Below are 19,284 nucleotides of genomic sequence, written 5' to 3' on the forward strand. Positions count from 1 at the left end.
GACGTAAGTAGGTCGAGCGCGAAATGCTAATAATATACGGCAATTTTAAAGCTCCAAGCCTTCAGTTACAATTAACTCGTTCAGAGGGGTGACCCTCCCAGACGTGTGTGTGTGTGTGTGTGTATATATATATATATATATATATATATATATATATATATATATATATATATATATATATATATATATATATATATATATATACACACGAAAGAAGTCACCTTGTCCCTCTTGTTCAACGAAAATTAGTCTTCGCACATACTATACGCATCGAAACAATGACACATCTAAATTGGAAGGTTGTCGCGTGAGCTTCATGCCTGCGACGCACTGTTCTATTTTCTATTCCCATACATGACGCTGTCATGTCGCGAAGCGGCTGTATATATATATCCAGACAGTGTTGGTATAAGTAAGTACACGGGCTCTGAGTATGTTAGACTGTGACTGACAGGCTCTCGGCAGCTTGTATAGGTCGACGGCCTGGACAAGCCAAGTGATAAACGATTGACCGGTATCAGGTGTAAACATGCCCAGCTATAGCCTCAGGTGTTGAACTACATATTGTTTAGACGGTATATCTATACAGCGCACTGCTACGACAGATGTAAGTGTAATGATGCGTGGCAGCCATAGCTGCTGCTGCAGTCTCGCTCTTGTTTCGTCGTAAGTGAAAGGCCAACATTTTTCGTTGCCGATTTCTGCATGGTAAACTAAAAGCACGTTTTTTTTTTCTTCTTCTGGCGATGTACTTAAGGTGAATACAAATTAGTATATTTGTCTGCATTGCTCTATAAGTAGTTTTTCTGCAATGTAGAATAGGTTCAACGTTACACTGAGCTAGCTGTGCATGCTGTCTGCGCCTACGAACTATAGGAATTTTCGCATCAAATTGTTTCTGGAACAGCAGTTATTCCTAGAGTATTGCAAGGCTGGATAGGATAAATTACATCATATATTTCGGCCTACGACAATGCTATTAGTCGTTTAAAACTAAATGTTAGATTCACTCTTGATTTGTTTTCAGTGCTTGCGTAGTCTGTCCGGCCGCTAGCATCTGTCGTAACATCATTAAGGACATATCCCACTGCAGTGACTCGTCTATTGCATGGCATCGTCCTTGCGTTTATTTTTGCTAAGAACGACAGTCTTCGAAAAGTATAAATCGAGGACAGCTCAGAAATGTCACACACAGACAGTCAGCGTATACACATGCGGCCTCTCTCGGTGACCATGGTAAAACTATCGAGCCTTATCGGGACTAGCCTGGTGAGAGACCACGTTTATACATACATCTATAGCACAGGGATGCGACTTCGACAATAAATACCTACAGCGGGCGTGCGGAGCGACTACTCTGAAGGTTGGAACAGAGCGCGATGTCCTTCCTGCAGTCGTCTTGGTCCATTCGTTGCCGTTTCGCTGGTCGCGAGGTGGGGAGCACACGCACACAGCGCCGCTTGACGCCGCGCTACGGCCACCGTTCCATTTTAATGGCCCACCCGCGGACACGCGGAGACACTGCGTTGAACAACACGAAACCGTATGGTCATCGCACTCCGGGACACACGGACACCGCGCTTGGGTCTGAGAACGCGAAACCGGTCGGGGACCGCTGCGTCCGGCAGGTTGGAGACAGTCCTGAGTGGCGCACCGTGGGGAGCGCGCTGACCAGGGGAGTGGTGGGTTGCACGATCACAGGCTCTTCATTCGACGGCGCTATGCGGCGCCGCCTGAATGTACACTTTATATCAGCAGCGTCAGTTCAGAGCTTCTCCAGCGACCTGGGATTCGTGAGCAGCTCGCGCGTGAGCCTCCACGTCTGCTTGGCCGCGTTCTCCAGCGCTCCGGCCGACTTTCCCTTGAAGAGGTCCAGGTGGGGCAGGAAGTAGTGCGGGCAGCGGCGGCACTGCAGGCACGAGATGAGCTGCAGCAGGATGCCGTTGAGCCGGTCGCCGAGGCACGCGTCGTCCCACTCGAGTTCGCGCGGGTGCTTCTCGCACTCGTAGAGCAGCAGCGTCTTGAGGTGGTACGCGGACACCGGGTTTCCCGGCAGGTCCAGGTGCCGGTCGCGCAGAGTCTTGAGCACGCTCAGGCAGCGCCGGCGGCAGCCGCCGGAAAGGAGCCTGTTCTCGGCGTCGAGGAAGCATAGCACCCACGCGTCGCCCTCCATGGACGACTGCTTGCCCTGTAGGGTGGCGCACTCCTTGGAGAGCAGGTCGAACCCTTCGGCCTTCACCTCGGCCACCAGGTTCGGGTTCGGCCACGGTATGTGCGCCACGGGCCAGTGGGCCGCCGACCGGGGCCAGAGTCCCGCGCAGCGGAATGCCGGCGTGATCTGGACCACGTAGCGCTCGCGGATCCGCAGCCGCACCTCGCTCGTGTCGGCCAGCATCTTGACGCTGTCGCGGTAGCTGCACTTGTCGCACGCCTGCGCCACGAGCGTCTGGAACCGCGAGCGGATCTTGCGCGCCGAGAGGTAGCCGGAGGCGGTGATGAACTCCACCCAGAGCGACATGGAGCGCTTGCGGCCGTCGCTCAGCTTGAGCACGGCGCAGCCGGGCAGCGTGCCGTCGTCCACGAAGTTGAACACGCCCATCTGGTTCAGGTAGAGCACGGCCTCGAACTCGGTGGGCGATATTACCTCCATGCCCTCGAAGTGGCCGTTGCAGTCGTTCAGCGACGAGATGAACCGCGGCTCCTGCACCTCGACCTCCTTGAGCACGTCCTGCACGACGCGGCACACCTCGCGCAGCGTCTTGGCGACGCCCGCCTTGCGCGTCTGCACGCGCTCGCCGTAGAACTTGTTCAGCTGGTAGAGGAGCTTGGACTGGGCGCCCATCATGTCCGACGGAACCAGCATGGTGCTCCTGTGTTGCTGGCCGCGGGGCCGCAAGCAGCCACGAACTCACGCTCCTGCTGCTGCTGCCTCTCGTGCGTCTCCGGCCGGCGTGCTCGTCGCGCTGCGTTTCGACATGGAACGCGACGGCGGGAGGCAGCAGCGATCTCGGCGCGGGCGAGGCCTGCCTCTCCCGAACGACCGGCCCGCTCCGCCCATGACTCCGCCTCCGTGGCTGGCGCACAGCCGCCGGGGGTCGCACTCCTCCTCCTCCGCCGCCCGCGCCGCGCGCCGGACGGCCGGCGTTGCCCCTGGCGCGCTGAGCGCGGCGCGACGTGGTTCGCACGCCTTCCCGCCGCCACTTCGCGGCCGCGATAGGGCTCTGCTGTTCGCTGCCCTCGGCTAGGGCTCCGGCTGCTGGTCAGTGCTGCCTGGGGCTGGCTGTGTCTGTTACTTGGGGATATCCGTGCCAACCGCGTGTCTCGTCAATGGCCTTGCCCCTTTCAGTCGCTCCTTCAAAAGTGATACGGCGTCAACTGTCGACGTATGCCAAGGTTCCGTGTTGATCACTGGCAGCATGCAGCATTCATATTCGCCAAGTCTGCCAATGAGCAGGAGCAGCAAGAACGGGCGCGTTCTGATTGCGGGCCAGCATCAGCATCATCGGTGCACGCGTATAATAACCGGAAACAGCCTGCATTGAATTCAAAGACCGCATTGCATCCCCGTTTCTACAACATCTGCTGTCTTTGCAGGAACGGCGAAAAAGAGAGATAGAACACTGCCGTCGTACACCATGAGAAGAGGTTTAGTGAAGCCAAGCTTCTGTTGGTTGGCGGACGTCGTGACGCTATTACCGCACAGCGTCGGCTCGCTGAAATGGCTTATTAGGTACTTCGTGCTCCCGACTATTTCGCTTCGTTCACTTGTCAGGGGCCTTCTGCTCCTTATGACGGCAGTGTAGACACTTCTGCAACGCCACCCTGATAAAGACGCTCTCGATCAGCACATAAGGTTTCCCGCCACGCCAAGGCGTGTATTGCATCCAAGAAGCACTGCTATACTCATTGGCGCCGTATATGGATTAAGGATCAAATTCAAGTTGTTTTTACACTCGAACAAGCTTTCTCCGAACAAGCTTTCTGAAACAACTTGGTCGGTGTCTTTTATGAAATGCGCAACTTTTCATATTTTTGGGTGGACCACTTCAATGTGGAAATTACAGCCGAACACGTGACAAAATTGCTTTGAGATCATTGTTTTCCAATATTTCATCGTTGTAGCATGTAAAAATGTTCCAGCTAATTGTTTGGCCGCAAGACTGCCTAGAATAGTTAACAGAGCAGCTTAGGATTAATCTGAAGTTCTCGTTTTTAAAAATCACGGGAATGCCCCAATTTGCTTTTTTGCTCGCACTATACACACATAAAAATCAAGTTGAGGCCTACGATCGCGAAGAAGAGTGCGTAAGGAAGTACTATATTTCTAAGTTAATGACACGGAATTTTCACTTTCTCTGAATTAAGATTCTTTTTTGTGTGATTTTTTTCTCGTACATCATGTATACTTTGCTTTAAAATCAGCCGAATTCAAATGGCGCTCAGGCGAACAAGTTTTCTTTTTTCCCGCACGAAATATGAGTGCGTTTCTTTGAACCTACTATAAATTGCCCACAATTTAAAAAAAAAATAAGGAGAGAGAGAAATCGAAGAGGTTGTATAGTTCCTGGCTGGTGCGCTTGTGAATGACCTCTCTGCACGTACAGGTTGTCAAGTAATATTGGCATACGGACCTACATGTTACATGTTATGATCGACCTGTCAGGTGTGAGAAGCATTCAAACGGGCTTCCCAACGTCAACATAATTGCCCTCTCCTCTGATTCGACGCCACCTCGTTTTCCACGAGCTGACACAAAAGGATAGAAGCAGAAACCAAAGGTCAAGACGACGTCACCCCTTTTCACCGAGCTGACACTAAGGATGGGCAAAAGGGAAAGACAGGCTCCGGAAGAAGACGGCAGCGACGACAGGAGCGCCAGAGGTTATTTAGGGCCGTGCTGGCCCACGTGTCAATAAGAACCGCTCGAGACTCAGCTGAGAATCACTTCCATGTAGTCCTCTTCCCATCTGACAACTGCACCCATGAAGTGAATACAATCTTTTCTACTTTTTCATCATCACGATGCCTGGCTTCGTCGTCGTTTCCTGATCCTTGCGGTGAAGACCCACCTCACCCTGTCGAGATTTTATCATTACCTTGAAGCACATGCCCTACGTACCACAGCTGCGCTCGTTGTCAGTATACATTGTAGTATAAGGGAATGTAATTGTATAAGGGAACAATATTGTTTTATCCAGTTGGATTTAACCAACGTTTTACTGCACACAATTTTATTTATGGATAATATTATTCGGGGTAAATGGGCAACCACCGCAGTCACTGTACGTGGGTAGAAAACCTGTCTCGACGTTGCGCACAGTTTATATGGCAGAAAGAAGAAAACATGTCTGTTAACATGTATAAGAGCCGAAATGTTTGAGGAGAGTGCAGAAAAAAAAAAAAACGGTATATGCAATTTTTTTTATTTAGGTATAGCTCTCGAGAAAAATCGAACATTAGTACGATTAAAGAAAATTCAACTGACCTTGCTTGCTGAAGAAAGCTGGGCTCCACGTTACGAGCAGTTACACAGAATTTCAGATCTGTATCACCGCAGCTTTTGTTTACGAAGCGACAATTTCCTATACGTGAGGGAGCGTATAAGATGATCATTCGGTGCGCTCCAAGAGGAAGCGATTGTCCTTGCAAGCAGAAGTATGCGTTCTACACTTCGAGCAGTGGCTCGTGCAGAACCCTTACATCCGGGAAACTTCACCCCTGCCTCTTTTGGCACGTCAACAAATTCAGTAAGCTGCCTGGGTCAGGAGAAATATATCATGTGTATCGAAGAAAGCCTGAAAAATTTACACACAACTCCTGACTGCTTCTGACTATTCATAATGCACAAGCTATATCTGGAGGGGTCCTTTTCTTCCTTTGGATAGTGTTCTTTACTAATTCGTTGCTCGGGCTTTCTAGAGTTTATTTTTATTTTTTATACAGTGGTGTACACAGCGTGCTTCCTCTTTGAACGCTACCAGGGTGAAAAGCTTCTGTGTCGCTTCATCACGGTTGCTCACTGTATTTCTCTTGTACAGTCCTACACACATCGACTTAAAACAGCTTTCGCAAGCACTTTATCTCCATGGAACTGAAAGGAAGATGCAGATCGGGGTCATCGCCACGTCCCTAGAAGTCCCTGTCGTTATGGTCAGATGGCACTCGGCGCCTATAGAATTAAGAGCTTGGAATACGTTTCACTCGCTGTGTGATAAAGAGCCCTCGTGGCGAACATTGTTGCCTTTTTTTTTTCAGCATAAATTGCTTTCCACCACCGCAAACAATATCATTCTTGTATGGTAACGCTGATAAGCATCTATATATACTCAATCGAAAAGTTGTATAGACAACAACCGGAGATATATTGTCTTGCTTCATTATAGGGAGCCCAGAAATTTACTTACATCTGCCAGAACGTATTCGAATCACTGACGGTGCGAGCTCTCGTGAGACGTCTGCCATAATTGTCTGGGTTTAGCTCTGTGGCAGCAGGTGATGGCACGATATTCAGAGATACACCGGGTGTTTCTGCGAAGTCTTTCAGTAATTAAAAAAAATTATCTGTGGCAGATAACGCACTTATAATCTTTGAGCTGGATTGCCCAAACAGGGGAACATTATCTGGGCGAGAAGTCAAAATGAATAATTGGATAATTAACAAAATTTCACTTAATATGTTTTTGCTAATTACTTTACAGCGCATTATAAATTATAGCCTGGGAGATAGCAGGGAACATCCAATTGGAACAAATTCTGTGGATGACAACATTTTCGATATATGCACCATCAAACTTGATGTAAAAATGCACTATCGTCTCACTTTATTTATTAACAAAACGCAGTTCTATGCATTGAAGCACAAAAGTAACTGGACCGCCAACGTATTTCTTCGCAAAGTTCGCCGATTAATATTTAGAAACTGGTGTCATCCTGCCAACTGGGGCTGGGAAGGAAGTGAATGGGAAAGCGGCGCCACGGTAGCTCAGTTGGTAATCATCGCACGCGTAATGCGAAGACATTGGTTCGTATCCCACCTGCGGCAAGTTGTTTTTCATCCACCTTAACTTCCGTTTTATTTATCGTTTCTTTATTTTAGTTAAGATCTGCAGATGATGTCCCCTGTGCTGTCATTGGTGTCATTGTTGGTTGGCTTCTCATGATATGACTAATAACAGTCGGGCCCCTATGCTTCCTTTCTACTCGTACGTAGTATCTTTTCACCTATAGAAGCAAGAAAGCTCTCTTACCATTCGGTTATGCACACTCAAAGATTGCATAAAAAAAAGGGGGGGGGGGATTGCAATGAATTGTTCCGGCAATGCACCGGGAAAAAAGCTGTCACCAGGCTATTAAAAGTAGCTTTGACATACAATTCCAACATTTGGAAGCCACAGGGTACCCTCAGCCCCTTTTGAACGCGGTGGCCGAATCGCTGCTTCAGAGGCTTAAGAAAGAACGTACGAAGCTGGCAGATGTTGGGGCAACTGAACGTAGAAAACTCGAAGTTATGCCGTATATATGTGCATAAAGTGAGCCATGGAACGTCAAAAAGGTTGCGGCCAAGCAGGGAGTAAGTGTAGTGTTCTCCGCTCCTTGCAATCTTTCGGGTCTGTGCTCCCGCATTTCTCGAGGCAGGGCAAGGAACCACGTTTGCACAACGCAGCACGAAAACCGTTCCACGGCATGTGTCGCACGGGTGGTGTATAAGTTCCCTCTCACATGCGAAAGATATTGCATAGGCCAAAGCGGTCGATGTATTAATGACCGCCTGCGTGAGCGCCACTCTTCCCTGCAGGGGTCCGATGACGGTGCAAACTTGCCTCGCCATTGCAACGAATGTGGCTGTTACCCATTGTTCAGTTTATCAGGTGACGACTGCATTAGTACAACCTCGATGCGCTTAATTGAAAAAAGAATTTGCTTTTTTAGGTCGGTCACGATAGATGTCAAATCTTGTCTCTTCAATGCTCTGTGATTAGTGACGCTGCTGTTGCGCATGCTCTGCTGCCCTTGCTAGGACTATGCCGTTTCTAATAAAACTCAATTGATAGTCCAGTCGCTGTGGTACGTGTGGACATCTCTTCTTGTCCTCTGTCTTTTGTGACTGGTCTTTCTCCTGTAACTATGTACCAACTGGCCCGTATGTCAACCCTTCTCGGATGAGAGTCACAACCGTGTACCAATGAAGTGAATACAATCTTTTCAACTTTCTTTTTTTTCATCATCGCTATGCCCGGCTTCGTCGTCGTTTCCTGATTCCTGCGGTGAAGACCCACCTCACTCGATCGAGATCGTATCACCACACACACGTTATGCGAATGGTACTGGAGGGTTGAGTTTATCTCGGTCCCTATATCCCTTCAAAGAGGACAGAAGTAGTGTCGTGTGGTATGCTTGGAAGGCGTGGGTAACTGTTGCATCTTGCTCAAGTTATGGTCTCAGAGCATTTTGCAAACTTGAGTCATCTTTCGACCCGGAACACGGGGTACATGCATCACTTTATGTGGCACCCGGCCGGAACGCGTTTTAATCAACTCACGCTATGTGGCACCAGCGTTACCCTCCGTGCACATTTAGCGACAACGTTGTAAGAAGCGTTGTCGTGTGCGTGAACCTCCGTGTCCATCGCTTCGTTAATGTACGACTCGTCGTTCACAGGTTCATTCCGTAATGGGACCCGCCGTTGTTCCTTTCGCTATGCGCCATACTTTCTCTCGGGGCTCTTCGCAGACCTTGCGCTCAAATGAGCGATGTGTTCATGTGTGAACATCGTTCACACATGTGTTCATCGTTCATGTGTGAATACCCATCGCGCGGTGTTGAACCTGTATAATTTACATATACCTTTACACCCTGCCCTATTATTGGCAGATGACTCGCTAGTGCCATTTTACTAGCTTGTTCGACTTTTTGGAGGCAACTTGTTACTTACACCAAGTATAATGCAACGCAGGCTTACCTGTTTTAACGTTGCTTTTGCTTGTGACTGGCGCAGCATGGCCTTTATAGTCGCCTTTGCGCCATTAAACACGAATTAACCGACCAACCATCGCAGTCTTGTGATAATGTGTTGTAATATAAAGCAGACGGTTAAGGTTGCAAAGCGACGACGCTGGACTGGCGCCATGACGAATAAAAGCGTATATGGAGTGTACAATCATGATGCTTACATTTTATATACATGTCGGCCACACCGTCTTCATTCCTAGATTGCAACTGCCTTTCGTATAACTCCCTTTTTTACAATGTCCCTCCGTGCAACTTCCGTCAAGAACAACTTCGGGAATTGGACCCGTATTCATAAAGAAGAGTTATTACGCTAGAATTGTTCTTTTCGTAAGAGCACAAGCTATCCAGTCGTGATACTGGACATATCGAAAGCGACCAGCCAATGCAGCCAGTGGCAAACGGCCTGCACTTATACGAACGAAACGCTTTATGATTTCGGCCTCTGGTTATTTGCATTAGATCAACAGGAGCAGCTTGCCCTTCATCCTCTGTCTCTGTCGAACCGCCGATATATATATATATATATATATATATATATATATATATATATATATATATATATATATATATATATATACACACATGACCCATATCCCATATTGCAATTTACAAATTCTAACAGCGGACTTCTCAAGGCGGATCCGCTTGGAACGAATTCTCAGGACGATTCCAATTTCAAGATATAAATTCCCGAAATTTGCGAAGTGTATTGGCGTTCCAGTTACTTGTGTACTTCAGTGCATGAAACGACGTTTTGTTAACAAATTAACTGGAACGCCAATGCATTTCTCCGCGAAGTTCGAGAATTTATATCTCGAAACTGGTGTCATCTTGAAAATTCGTTCCAAGTGGATCCGCCTTGCGAACTCCACGGCTGGAATTTGTAAATTGCAATGTGGGCCATAAGTGTAATTAGTTAAAAACTTAATGAATTTTTATTAATTAGTCATTTTACATCTGAATTTTTTGTGCAAGTATTGTCCGCCGCTTCGAGTAGACCAGCTCATGAACTAGAATTACGATATCTGCCACAGGAAACTCTTAAAGATTGTTCAAAGTGAATTCGCTGAAACACCCTGTATTTTCGTGCCATGCTTTGCTGATACTTGCAGCCTTGTCACTCAACTTAAACCCTATACATGTCGCCGTATACATACAACCTCATAGATGCTTTCAGCCTTGCCGCACTCAACCTTGGCAATCGCGTCAGGCTGCATGCCTCCACAACGCAAGCGAAATGGCCAAGCAGTTGAGAAAGTCACAGACAGCATCAAGCTATGAAAGCACTGCTTAAAGCGGGCAGTGCAAGAAAACCCTTGTCTGTCCTGCGCTTCATCTAAGCGATAAAAATGCTATACGCGGCTCCCTGGGGAGGCTTACGCGTTTCTATCGACCACAAAAGCACGAGGGAGCGAATTCGAACAGCTTTTCTTTTGTAAGAGCTCTTTGTCACTGGCCGGCGACCGTCGCTAACATATATAATACGTCCTACATATAATTCGCCAGCGCCTTCTCTTACGTATACGTACAGTTGTAAACTTAAGAACTCTTTTTTCGAATAGGAACCAGAGGCTCTTCTTCACTACGGCGTCATCTCTCGAGCGCGACAAGCAGTCACAAAACTCACCCGATCACGCGATTGCAGGTATACATCCCCGCGTACTGCGTATCCCTCGACGTCAAAACTCCGTCAGGCGATATCTCGAGCGTATGTGTGGAGTCTCGTATTTTCCACTCCAATGCAACATTATATATTTTTGAAACAAGAGTTTGAGTGCATCGTGGCCCCTTGTGTGTACGGCGCACAAGTGTACAGCTAGCCGAAATCACTTGGGTCTTCGGCCACCGTCGACAGGAAGTAGTCTATACTTTGTTAATACGCTCAATCTGGTGGCGAAGCGAGCGTATTGCGTGAAATCGTTTACTAACTCCGAATCACCGGCTTCTTTCTGGCTCCCAAACGTCTGGTAACGTCGTTCGATGTGGAGTTAATTACGACTGTTATACGAGCGTGAACCCTTGTCTTATCTTGGAGATAGGCGTTCGTGAGCCGTGAACATGGCTGCATGGGTACATAGCGCACGACGTCGCTAACACAAAGGGCTGTTATACCAACCTCTGGTCTGTAGCGTGAACCTCCTCGCCAGAGGAAATTATTTCCACTGGTGCGGTGCCTGCTTATGTCCACCTGACAGTCAACCTAGGGATGCTCGGATGTATGCAAGGTTTGCTACTGCCGGCTCAGCTGGCATCCTCGTCCCCGCCTCCCAAGTGCCGGTGACGCTTTCCTTTCACACATAAGCGTCGTCGCAGTGTTGTGTACCTGGTGGGCGGGTAGTTCGCTACGCCCCTTCCCCCCCTACGCAACAACCACCCCCACCCCTTGCTCTCTATCCTTCAGTATTATTATTTTTTAAAGTAAAAACGCACCGCGCCACCCTACTTAGCTCAGAATTTTTCCGTTGGCCGGTAACCCTCGTGCGATCGTCCTACCGCAGTTTTTTTGCACGAACGTGCTATCTCGGTGGGCGGAGCGTCCAAGTTTGCCAGCGACGCCTATTTACAAGCCCTTTCTATAAGCCGACCCCCCCCCTCCCCCCTCGTTCCCACCTCTTCTTTGCTGCAAGTATAGCAAACGCCCACAAGGCGTATTACTGCCTTGCTGCTGTGCCAATCCTTTGCGCGAGAAAGTGGAACGTTCCGCTTCTTTCTGCGCTCGACATTTCAACCTCCCCCCCCCCCCATTTCCGACAACCCTCTCACCCACACACGTATGCACACAGCCTCACTCCACTGCAGATCGTGCTTTTCCGCTCACGCCAGCATCCGCAGGCAGCTGAGCGTCTCCGACTATGCCATGCGAAGAGTTCACATGTTTCCGCACGCGCAGCCTCTCAGTGCAGAGCTCGTGCCAGCTTGTCCGTCCCCACTCGTTCGCCTCTTCCTGACATGCTGCAGGCTGTGCTCTCTGCCTTTTGCACAGCCAGCGGCTGAGCCCTTTTAGACCATTCCGCTGACCAATGCCAGGGTAGTGAAAGGAAGTAGTTTCTTTGATTTAGAAAAGGCGTACGACACAACATGGAGGTATGGTATTTTAAGGGATTTAGCGGATTTAGGGATCCGCGGTAGAATGCTTAAATGTCTTGCTGATTTCATGTCCGATCGAACATTTCAAGTGCGTTTAGGAACGGTGCTGTCTCGCGTATTTATTCAAGAAACGGTGTACCTCGGGGATGCGTATTAAGCACAACATTGTTTCTCGTGAAAATGAACTCGCTCAATAATGTAATTCCATCATCTGCAATGCATTCCTTATATGTGGATGATCTACAAATTGCGTGTCGGGCATCGAACATGGCAACTTGCGAACGACAAATTCAAATTACATTAAACAAACTAACGCAGTGGACATCTGAAAACGGCTTTCGCTTCTCAAGTGAAAAAACTATTAGTGTTGTCTTTACGCAAATAAGAGGCCTACAACCAGATCCCATCCTTAAACTACAGGAAGCCACACTACCGATAAAACAAGAACACAAGTTTCTGGGTGTTCTGTTTGATAAAAAGTTGAACTTTCTCGCACACGTACACCAATAGTATTAAAATCAAAGCGAACAATGCACTTAACATTCTAAATATCCTCTCCCTGAAACGGTGGGGCTCTGACCGTAAATGCCTGCTACACATCTACCGCACTTTGGTGCGTAGAATATTAGACTACGGTAGCATCATATATGGTTCAGCCAGAATATGTTACGTCCGACGACTTGATCCAGTTCATAACCTAGGACTACGACTGGCATGCGGTGCTTACAGAACATCGCCTGTCCAGAACTTACATGTTGAATGTAATGAGCCTCCTTTACAGCATCGCAGAGCGCTACTAACTTTTTCCTACATACTCAGAATCCGATCCTCACCACAACACATATGCTACAACATCGTCACGCAGTGCAGCTCACGCTTACATTATACAAATAAACCAAACATGATTAGGCCGCTTATACTGCGATACGAGGAATACTGTCGGGATTATGACATCCCCCGCGAAGTCCTCCAGGTTGCCAGAAAGCCAGAACGTTTGCCCCCGTGGTGTGATTTCACGCCGGTAGCTGGCTGGACACTAACACATGTAAAGAAAAGATACACACCACATGAACACATCATACAAGAATTCTGTGCTCTTCAAAACAAGTATAAAGATTACATGGAATTTTATACTGATGGCTCCAAAACGAAAAAAACACGTGGTTGTAGGGCCGTAACAGAAAATTGTGAAACAGGTATTCGACTATCTTAGCATGCCTCTGTCTACACAGCCGAAGTGTACGCAATATGGACGGTAGTTCAAAAGATAATTGCTGACAAACTTTAAAACACTATCATATACACAGATTCATTAAGCGTACTGAAGGCTCTACACATGAAATCCCAAAGTGAACCCTTGTTAGGCGATATTTTGAACGCATTATCGTCAAACAAATATGGCAGATCAATTAGGTTTTGCTGGGTACCAAGCCATGTTGGGATACTGGGTAACTAAGCAGCGGATAAATGCGCATCAATGGCCCCCCAGCTTACAAAAACATTCAAAGTACAGCACTTCCATATAAAGACAGTGTCAATGCGATTCGGAAGGCCTTGACGTCAAAATGGCAACGCGATTGGGACAACCGTTTACGCTACAAGCTACATCTTATTAAACCTGTAATTGGCGAGTGGAAATCATCCAGTCACCAGCAACGGTTCTATACGAGGTGACCTTGTGTCGACTTCGAATTGGACACACACATCTCACGCACAATTTCCTTCTCCGAAAAGAAAACCCGCAAACTTGCGAAAATGCAATGAAGCTCTTGCAGTCATGCACATCCTAATAACATGTCCACACATCGACACACTGAGACGGAGGTTTTTACACAGCTTGTATAATTTGCACACTCCATTACACCCTCTAACAGATGACCCCCGAGTCCCATTTGCTAACCTGTTCCGACTTTTTAGAAAACACTGGTTATTTGCACCAACTATAATGTAATGCAGGTTTACCTGCTCTAACGTTGCGTTTCATTTGTCTTGTGTCTGGCGCAGCATGGCCTTAGTTGCCTTTGTGCCATTAAGCCCAAACTGGCTAACTAACTGAAAGGAAGTATAGTGAGAGATAAAATAACTCGCCTTCTCTTATTTGTAACGCAGCATGTCGGAGCGGCTCTTCTGCGAAATGTATGATCACACTTTGTGCCGATCCGGTGGATGGATGAATGCAAGCCACATCGTGTGAGGCGGCAGGGTGTAGTTGAGGCTCTCACTAAAAGTAGAGGAGCACCTTCATAAATGCAGGCAACACCGTGTTCCTTGTTTTTCTTCTTCATTTACAGTTCGACCTGTAGGTCGAGTAAAGAAAGTATTTTCTGACGGTTGCGTATTATGTGCCTGTCAGCTAGGGTCGACCGGTACTTGATAGCATATTTTTTCGATGAAAAAAAAAAGGACTCTATAATGATAGTATCGGCCGAACATTTTTGCTCGAATCAAGGCGTCGAGGTGACGGAGAATCCTACAGATAGTCGCTCGTAGTTTGGTCAACACACCCCTACCACTGCCACCATGTGGCTTATAATAATACAGCATCCCCATTCTGAACTGAATGGAGGTTCAATTTCTACCGCGAACGTAATTTTTTTTCTTGGTTATATTTATTGGAGCATTCGTAAGGATGAGCTGTTATAAAAACTAAAAGGGCAATGGTATAATTTTTCAGTACTTACTCAAAATTAAAAAAAAAGAAATTGTGGTTACACAGTCAAGTTCAAGAAATACTGGTCTGTCACCCTTTTTAGCATTTTCATCGTGTGCATGGCTCGTTCTTCAGTTAATAGCTCGAGAACGTATACGGAATGAGAGTTCCTCCATCAGAGGACACCGTGGAAAAACCCGGCTGTATAAATGCCGGTTTGTTCATGGTTTGATTATTGTGACCTCCAATTATATATCGGACTAATGTTTTCATTGCGGGAGCACTGTCGCCCGTGCCTCTCAGGTCGCACGCATGCCATCGCATTATACGATATATGGCGCTTGTATTATGAGTGCTAGGATCCAAAGCCGATGGGACCTTTAACGGTCAGCGGTCGAGATAACCAAGAGAGCCGTATAGAGTATTCCTGGAAAAAAAATTTAGGATATCTGTACAATGTGAATATTTGTGTTTTGGTGAAGGGAGAGAGGATATAGGTGGTGTGCGGGATGCTGGATGGCGGTAAATGTGGTGAAGCCGGATGACTGTGTCGCCGCCCCGATTTAAATGTGTTGCCACTAGACATGGTCATCATCATGGTGGTTCATATATGCATCACGCCTCCGCATTGTGTTTTTATTTATTTATTTTCGGTCTCCAGATAGCCAATGACGCGGTGTTGAATAAACTTACGTTGAGTATAAGAATCCGAGCTGAGGGGCGGTGGCAACTACACAGTGTTCGACATTTTGCCAGTTGATCCAGACTCGTGCATCGCTATCGTCGAAGCATGAACAGAATCACTGCTCATTTTGCTGTCTTGAAGTTTTGCCGAGTGTCAATTGGCCTCCTAAGGCACTATAACCCTTGCACATTTTCCATGAGATGTCCATATATAGGTAACGGCCGGAATTATGAGAGGCTCGACGTCATTGTATCCAACTCCAACAGGTTTCTGAAGCCATGCCCATGTGTTGCTGATTTGCTCCTCCTTATCTTTCTTGGCTGTTCCAGTGCAGACGTTTAATAGCCGGATTCCTTGTGAGTGGAAGCATCGCACAAGCATTGCACAGTACTATACGATTATGAGAGGCTCGAGATCAATTTATCCAACTCCAACAGGTTTGGGAAGCCATGCCCTTGCCTTGCTGATTTGCTCCTCCTTATCTTGCTCGGCTATTCCAGTGCAGACGTTTAATAGCCGGATTCCTTGTGAATGGAAGCACCGCACAAGCATTGCACAGCACTATACGCCTTGTCAGACGTAGCAATAGCAACCAAGTACGAACGCAACTCGACAGAGAAATTAATCTAATCGCCGCTTCGAAGATTCTCGCTTGTACAAGTAGGAGTTTTGCCAAGGCATATATATGCAATATAGCCGCGTTCATAACTTCGCTCGGAGCTTTGTGTCCACCCTCGAAAAAGTTACATGTCCAAATGACTGACTTTACATTGGGTCCGCACGAACAGCGTAAACCGAAATTTGTGCGACACGTGCAGTCTTCCGCACCTCAGCACGCGTGCGGAAGGCCGTGCGGATTGAGCGTACCCTACAGCAACGTCTTCCCTTCTCGTCATGCGCCGCGTGAAGAGCAGAAATAACAGCACCGCTATGCGAGCGGCGCGCTGTAATGACAGGAGGGCGGCGGCGAGGGCGCAAACAAGAAGGCCCTCGCCACGCGACACTTCGCGGGGCAAATTAGCAGCCCGTTATGTGACGCGTGCGCTTGCCAGCTTGGCCGAGATGCTCTCGTGACACGCACGCACACGCGCGCCCGCTCGTTCTCCCTTTCTGTATCGGCTCGCAGGAGCGCGGCTATCAAAACTGTTCTGTGGTGCCCCTCCACGTACACACACATACGCACGCACGCGCACGCTAACGCACACACACTGCCAGCCAGGCGCCCCGCGCTCTCTCTGATCGCTGTCCGCGCGGACCGGGAGAAGTGCACGGTTGCAGAGGCCGGCATCACCGTATAGCCGATCGAGAGGGGGGCTCAGCGGGAGTACGCCCATGTTTGCAGAGCCCCCGTCGCGATCGCTGCGGGTACCCCACTCGACTGGATCCCCCCCCCTTCGCTCGCCTCCCCCCTTCCCCAAAGCGATACCCCCCAGCCGTCCGCTTGACCCCTCGTTCCGCCGGGGCAGCATGCGCTGAGCACGAATTCCCCGCCGCCGAGTCGCCTTCGAACTCGCTCACTCCCGTTCGCTTCTGCTGCTGCTTGCCGCCGCCGATGCGCGCGCGCTGGCTGCGCAACTGGGCGACGCGGCGCTTCGAAGGCAACGAACGAACCAAGCAAGGCGGCTCGATACTCTCTTCGAGGCGGAGAAACGACTCGCAGGTCTGGCTCGTCGTATTGCGCCTTCCTTCTCCTCCTTCTGCCTTGGTGTCCGAGCGCGGAAACTTTGGCTCGCCGGTGACCCTGGCTGCCACCCTGCGGGGCCGAGTAGCTTCTTGTTGCGTCAAGGCCTCCGTGGCGCTCGCCCCCCTCTTAAACTCCCTCCCTGCTGATCTGTCTTGCCGAGCCTAAGACAAACAGAAGAAAACGACGCGCTCGTCCATCGATTCTCAACGCTCGAAACCGGAGGCACGCGCACCATGCAGCGCGCCACTGCGTGTTGCGGATGATGCGTCGTGCTCGACTCCGGACGAGAAGAGCTTACGTTTTTACGCTTTTTCATCCGCTTCGCCCACCGTATCCTTGCTTAGCTGTACGTGAAACGATTATTCTTCTTCGGAACGTCGCGGTAATCCCATGTGGAGACTTTTCAGATTGGGCGTTTAATAGTTCTCTAACTGGACCCAGTGCCGAAAATATGTGTCAGCACACGTCGCCAAACGTGTCGTTTATCGCACCTCCCGTTAAGCAAATCATTGTCACGTAATTAAGAGCGATATATTTCTCTTTCCTCATTTTTCTAGACCGCAAATTATATCACTTCTGTCTTCTTTATCGTCGTCCACCATTCCTGTGATGCGATAACGCATATAAGTTGACCCTCGACGAGCACCACGGAAAGGTATGCGCCCTTTCTTATGTATATATAAGTCGTGCGCTATACTATCAAGGCCGCAACTATGTCCCTGATCAGCTGGCGATGGCCCTGTCTTAAACATCGATACATGATTTTCTCTGCACGGTTCAAGTAAGTATAAGCACTGCAAATCCTTGCAGCTTCCGACCCTGCATGTGTTCACTGATCGTTTGTAATTTTTCTCCTCGTGATTCCTTCCGAAACGCGCGCGAAAGAAAGGCGGCACGCTTTTCTCACCACCGTCACCCCTATTTGTTCTCGCTGTATACATGAACAGCTCCTACACGGTGCACAAAGTGGCACAAAGCGCTCTCCTTGACACTTCGCCTTCTTTAACTCCCTACGCACTGCTTCTTATTTTGTACACCTTCCCTCAACCTGCAGAGAACACTTCGAAAAAAAAAAAAAAAATAAGCACAGCTCGATGCATACACGCGCATCTACGAGCAGCAGAGTCGGTGACATCCAGCAAATATCAATTGACAAAAAGAAGAAAAAGAAAAGTTGCGTCTAGACAAGCCGCGGAGCTTCCATGCGGGGCGTGCGCATTTGCGTACGTCGCCTCTTTCTTTTTTTTAATCCCCGCGCGCCATGTACATGCTCTGCAACTGGTAGCCGGTGCTGGTGTTGTCCTTCTTCGCCCCGCACAGGTGGGCGTGTCCCTCGTGCGCCTCGGATGTTGCGACGGCGCGCCACGCGACCACAAAGGAGAGGCGACCGCACTTGACAGCGCGCGCTGGCATCGTCGGGTGGTGGCACACCGCTGCTCAAGCCTTCGCGCGCTGCCGCGTACACGTGCGTGCGCTGACGTTCTCCGAAAAAACCCCGCTGCTGCCGGTGCACCCCCCCCCCCCCTACCGTCACGACCCACACCACCACAAGCGGCAGCAGCCTCTGCACGCCAGCTTCCTTCCCATCGGTGTTCAGAGGCGCGTGCATGTTTAATGCATGCTGCGGTCTGAACACGAATGTATATGTGTGTGTGTGCGGAGGATGCTCTCGGCGTTGGCTGGGATGAAAACGCGGTTGACCGAGAGAGAAGCCCAGCTGCGCTTCGCGAGACAAGACGACGCGAGAGCTTCATTTTTCTTCTTCTTCGAGGGTGCGGTCCCTGCCTTCTGTGGTGCGCTAGCTCTGTTCCTCGTTATCAGATTGAGAGAGAACGCGAACTAAGGGGGAAAAAAAAACAATTCTCGGAAAGGGATTTCTGTCTCACTTCGCGACATCTACAATGGCGAAGAGCCGACTTGGGGCCCACTGACCGCTGTTGATTTATCTCAAAACATTTCTGCGACTCTTACTTGCTATAGACGATCTGATTGGCATAGCGCAATCTCTTCGCCCGGTTGCGCCGTGGCCCGGTGGTTAGGGCGTCCGGCTGCCTTTGGGCTTGGCTTCTATCTTCGTGATGGCGGTGGACAAAGTTTCGTTTTGTGATCCTCTCCGCACCGTGACGTCTATATATACTCCTCGTAACTCCGGCGTCAGTCGCGCGCTCC

At 49.0% G+C, this 19,284-nt stretch overlaps 2 protein-coding genes across 5 annotated transcripts in view; one reads left to right on the forward strand and one right to left on the reverse strand.

Moving 5' to 3' along the window:
* rg (A kinase anchor protein rugose) overlaps positions 1-19,284 on the forward strand; it is a 336,839-nt gene that overhangs the window by 219,989 nt on the left and 97,566 nt on the right. The window lies entirely within an intron of this gene.
* Positions 1,110-3,080, reverse strand: mab-21 (nucleotidyltransferase mab-21). The gene has a single exon (XM_075689215.1). The coding sequence runs from the start codon at positions 2,861-2,863 to the stop codon at positions 1,766-1,768; it is 1,098 nt and encodes a 365-aa protein (XP_075545330.1). The 5' UTR covers positions 2,864-3,080; the 3' UTR covers positions 1,110-1,765.

The sequence above is a fragment of the Dermacentor variabilis genome, chromosome 4 (genome assembly GCF_050947875.1).
Source record: "Dermacentor variabilis isolate Ectoservices chromosome 4, ASM5094787v1, whole genome shotgun sequence".
NCBI lineage: Eukaryota > Metazoa > Arthropoda > Arachnida > Ixodida > Ixodidae > Dermacentor > Dermacentor variabilis.

Excerpts from the sequence above, each read along its gene's own strand:
- mab-21 (XM_075689215.1), bottom strand. The coding sequence starts at position 2,863 with ATGCTGGTTCCGTCGGACATGATGGGCGCCCAGTCCAAGCTCCTCTAC.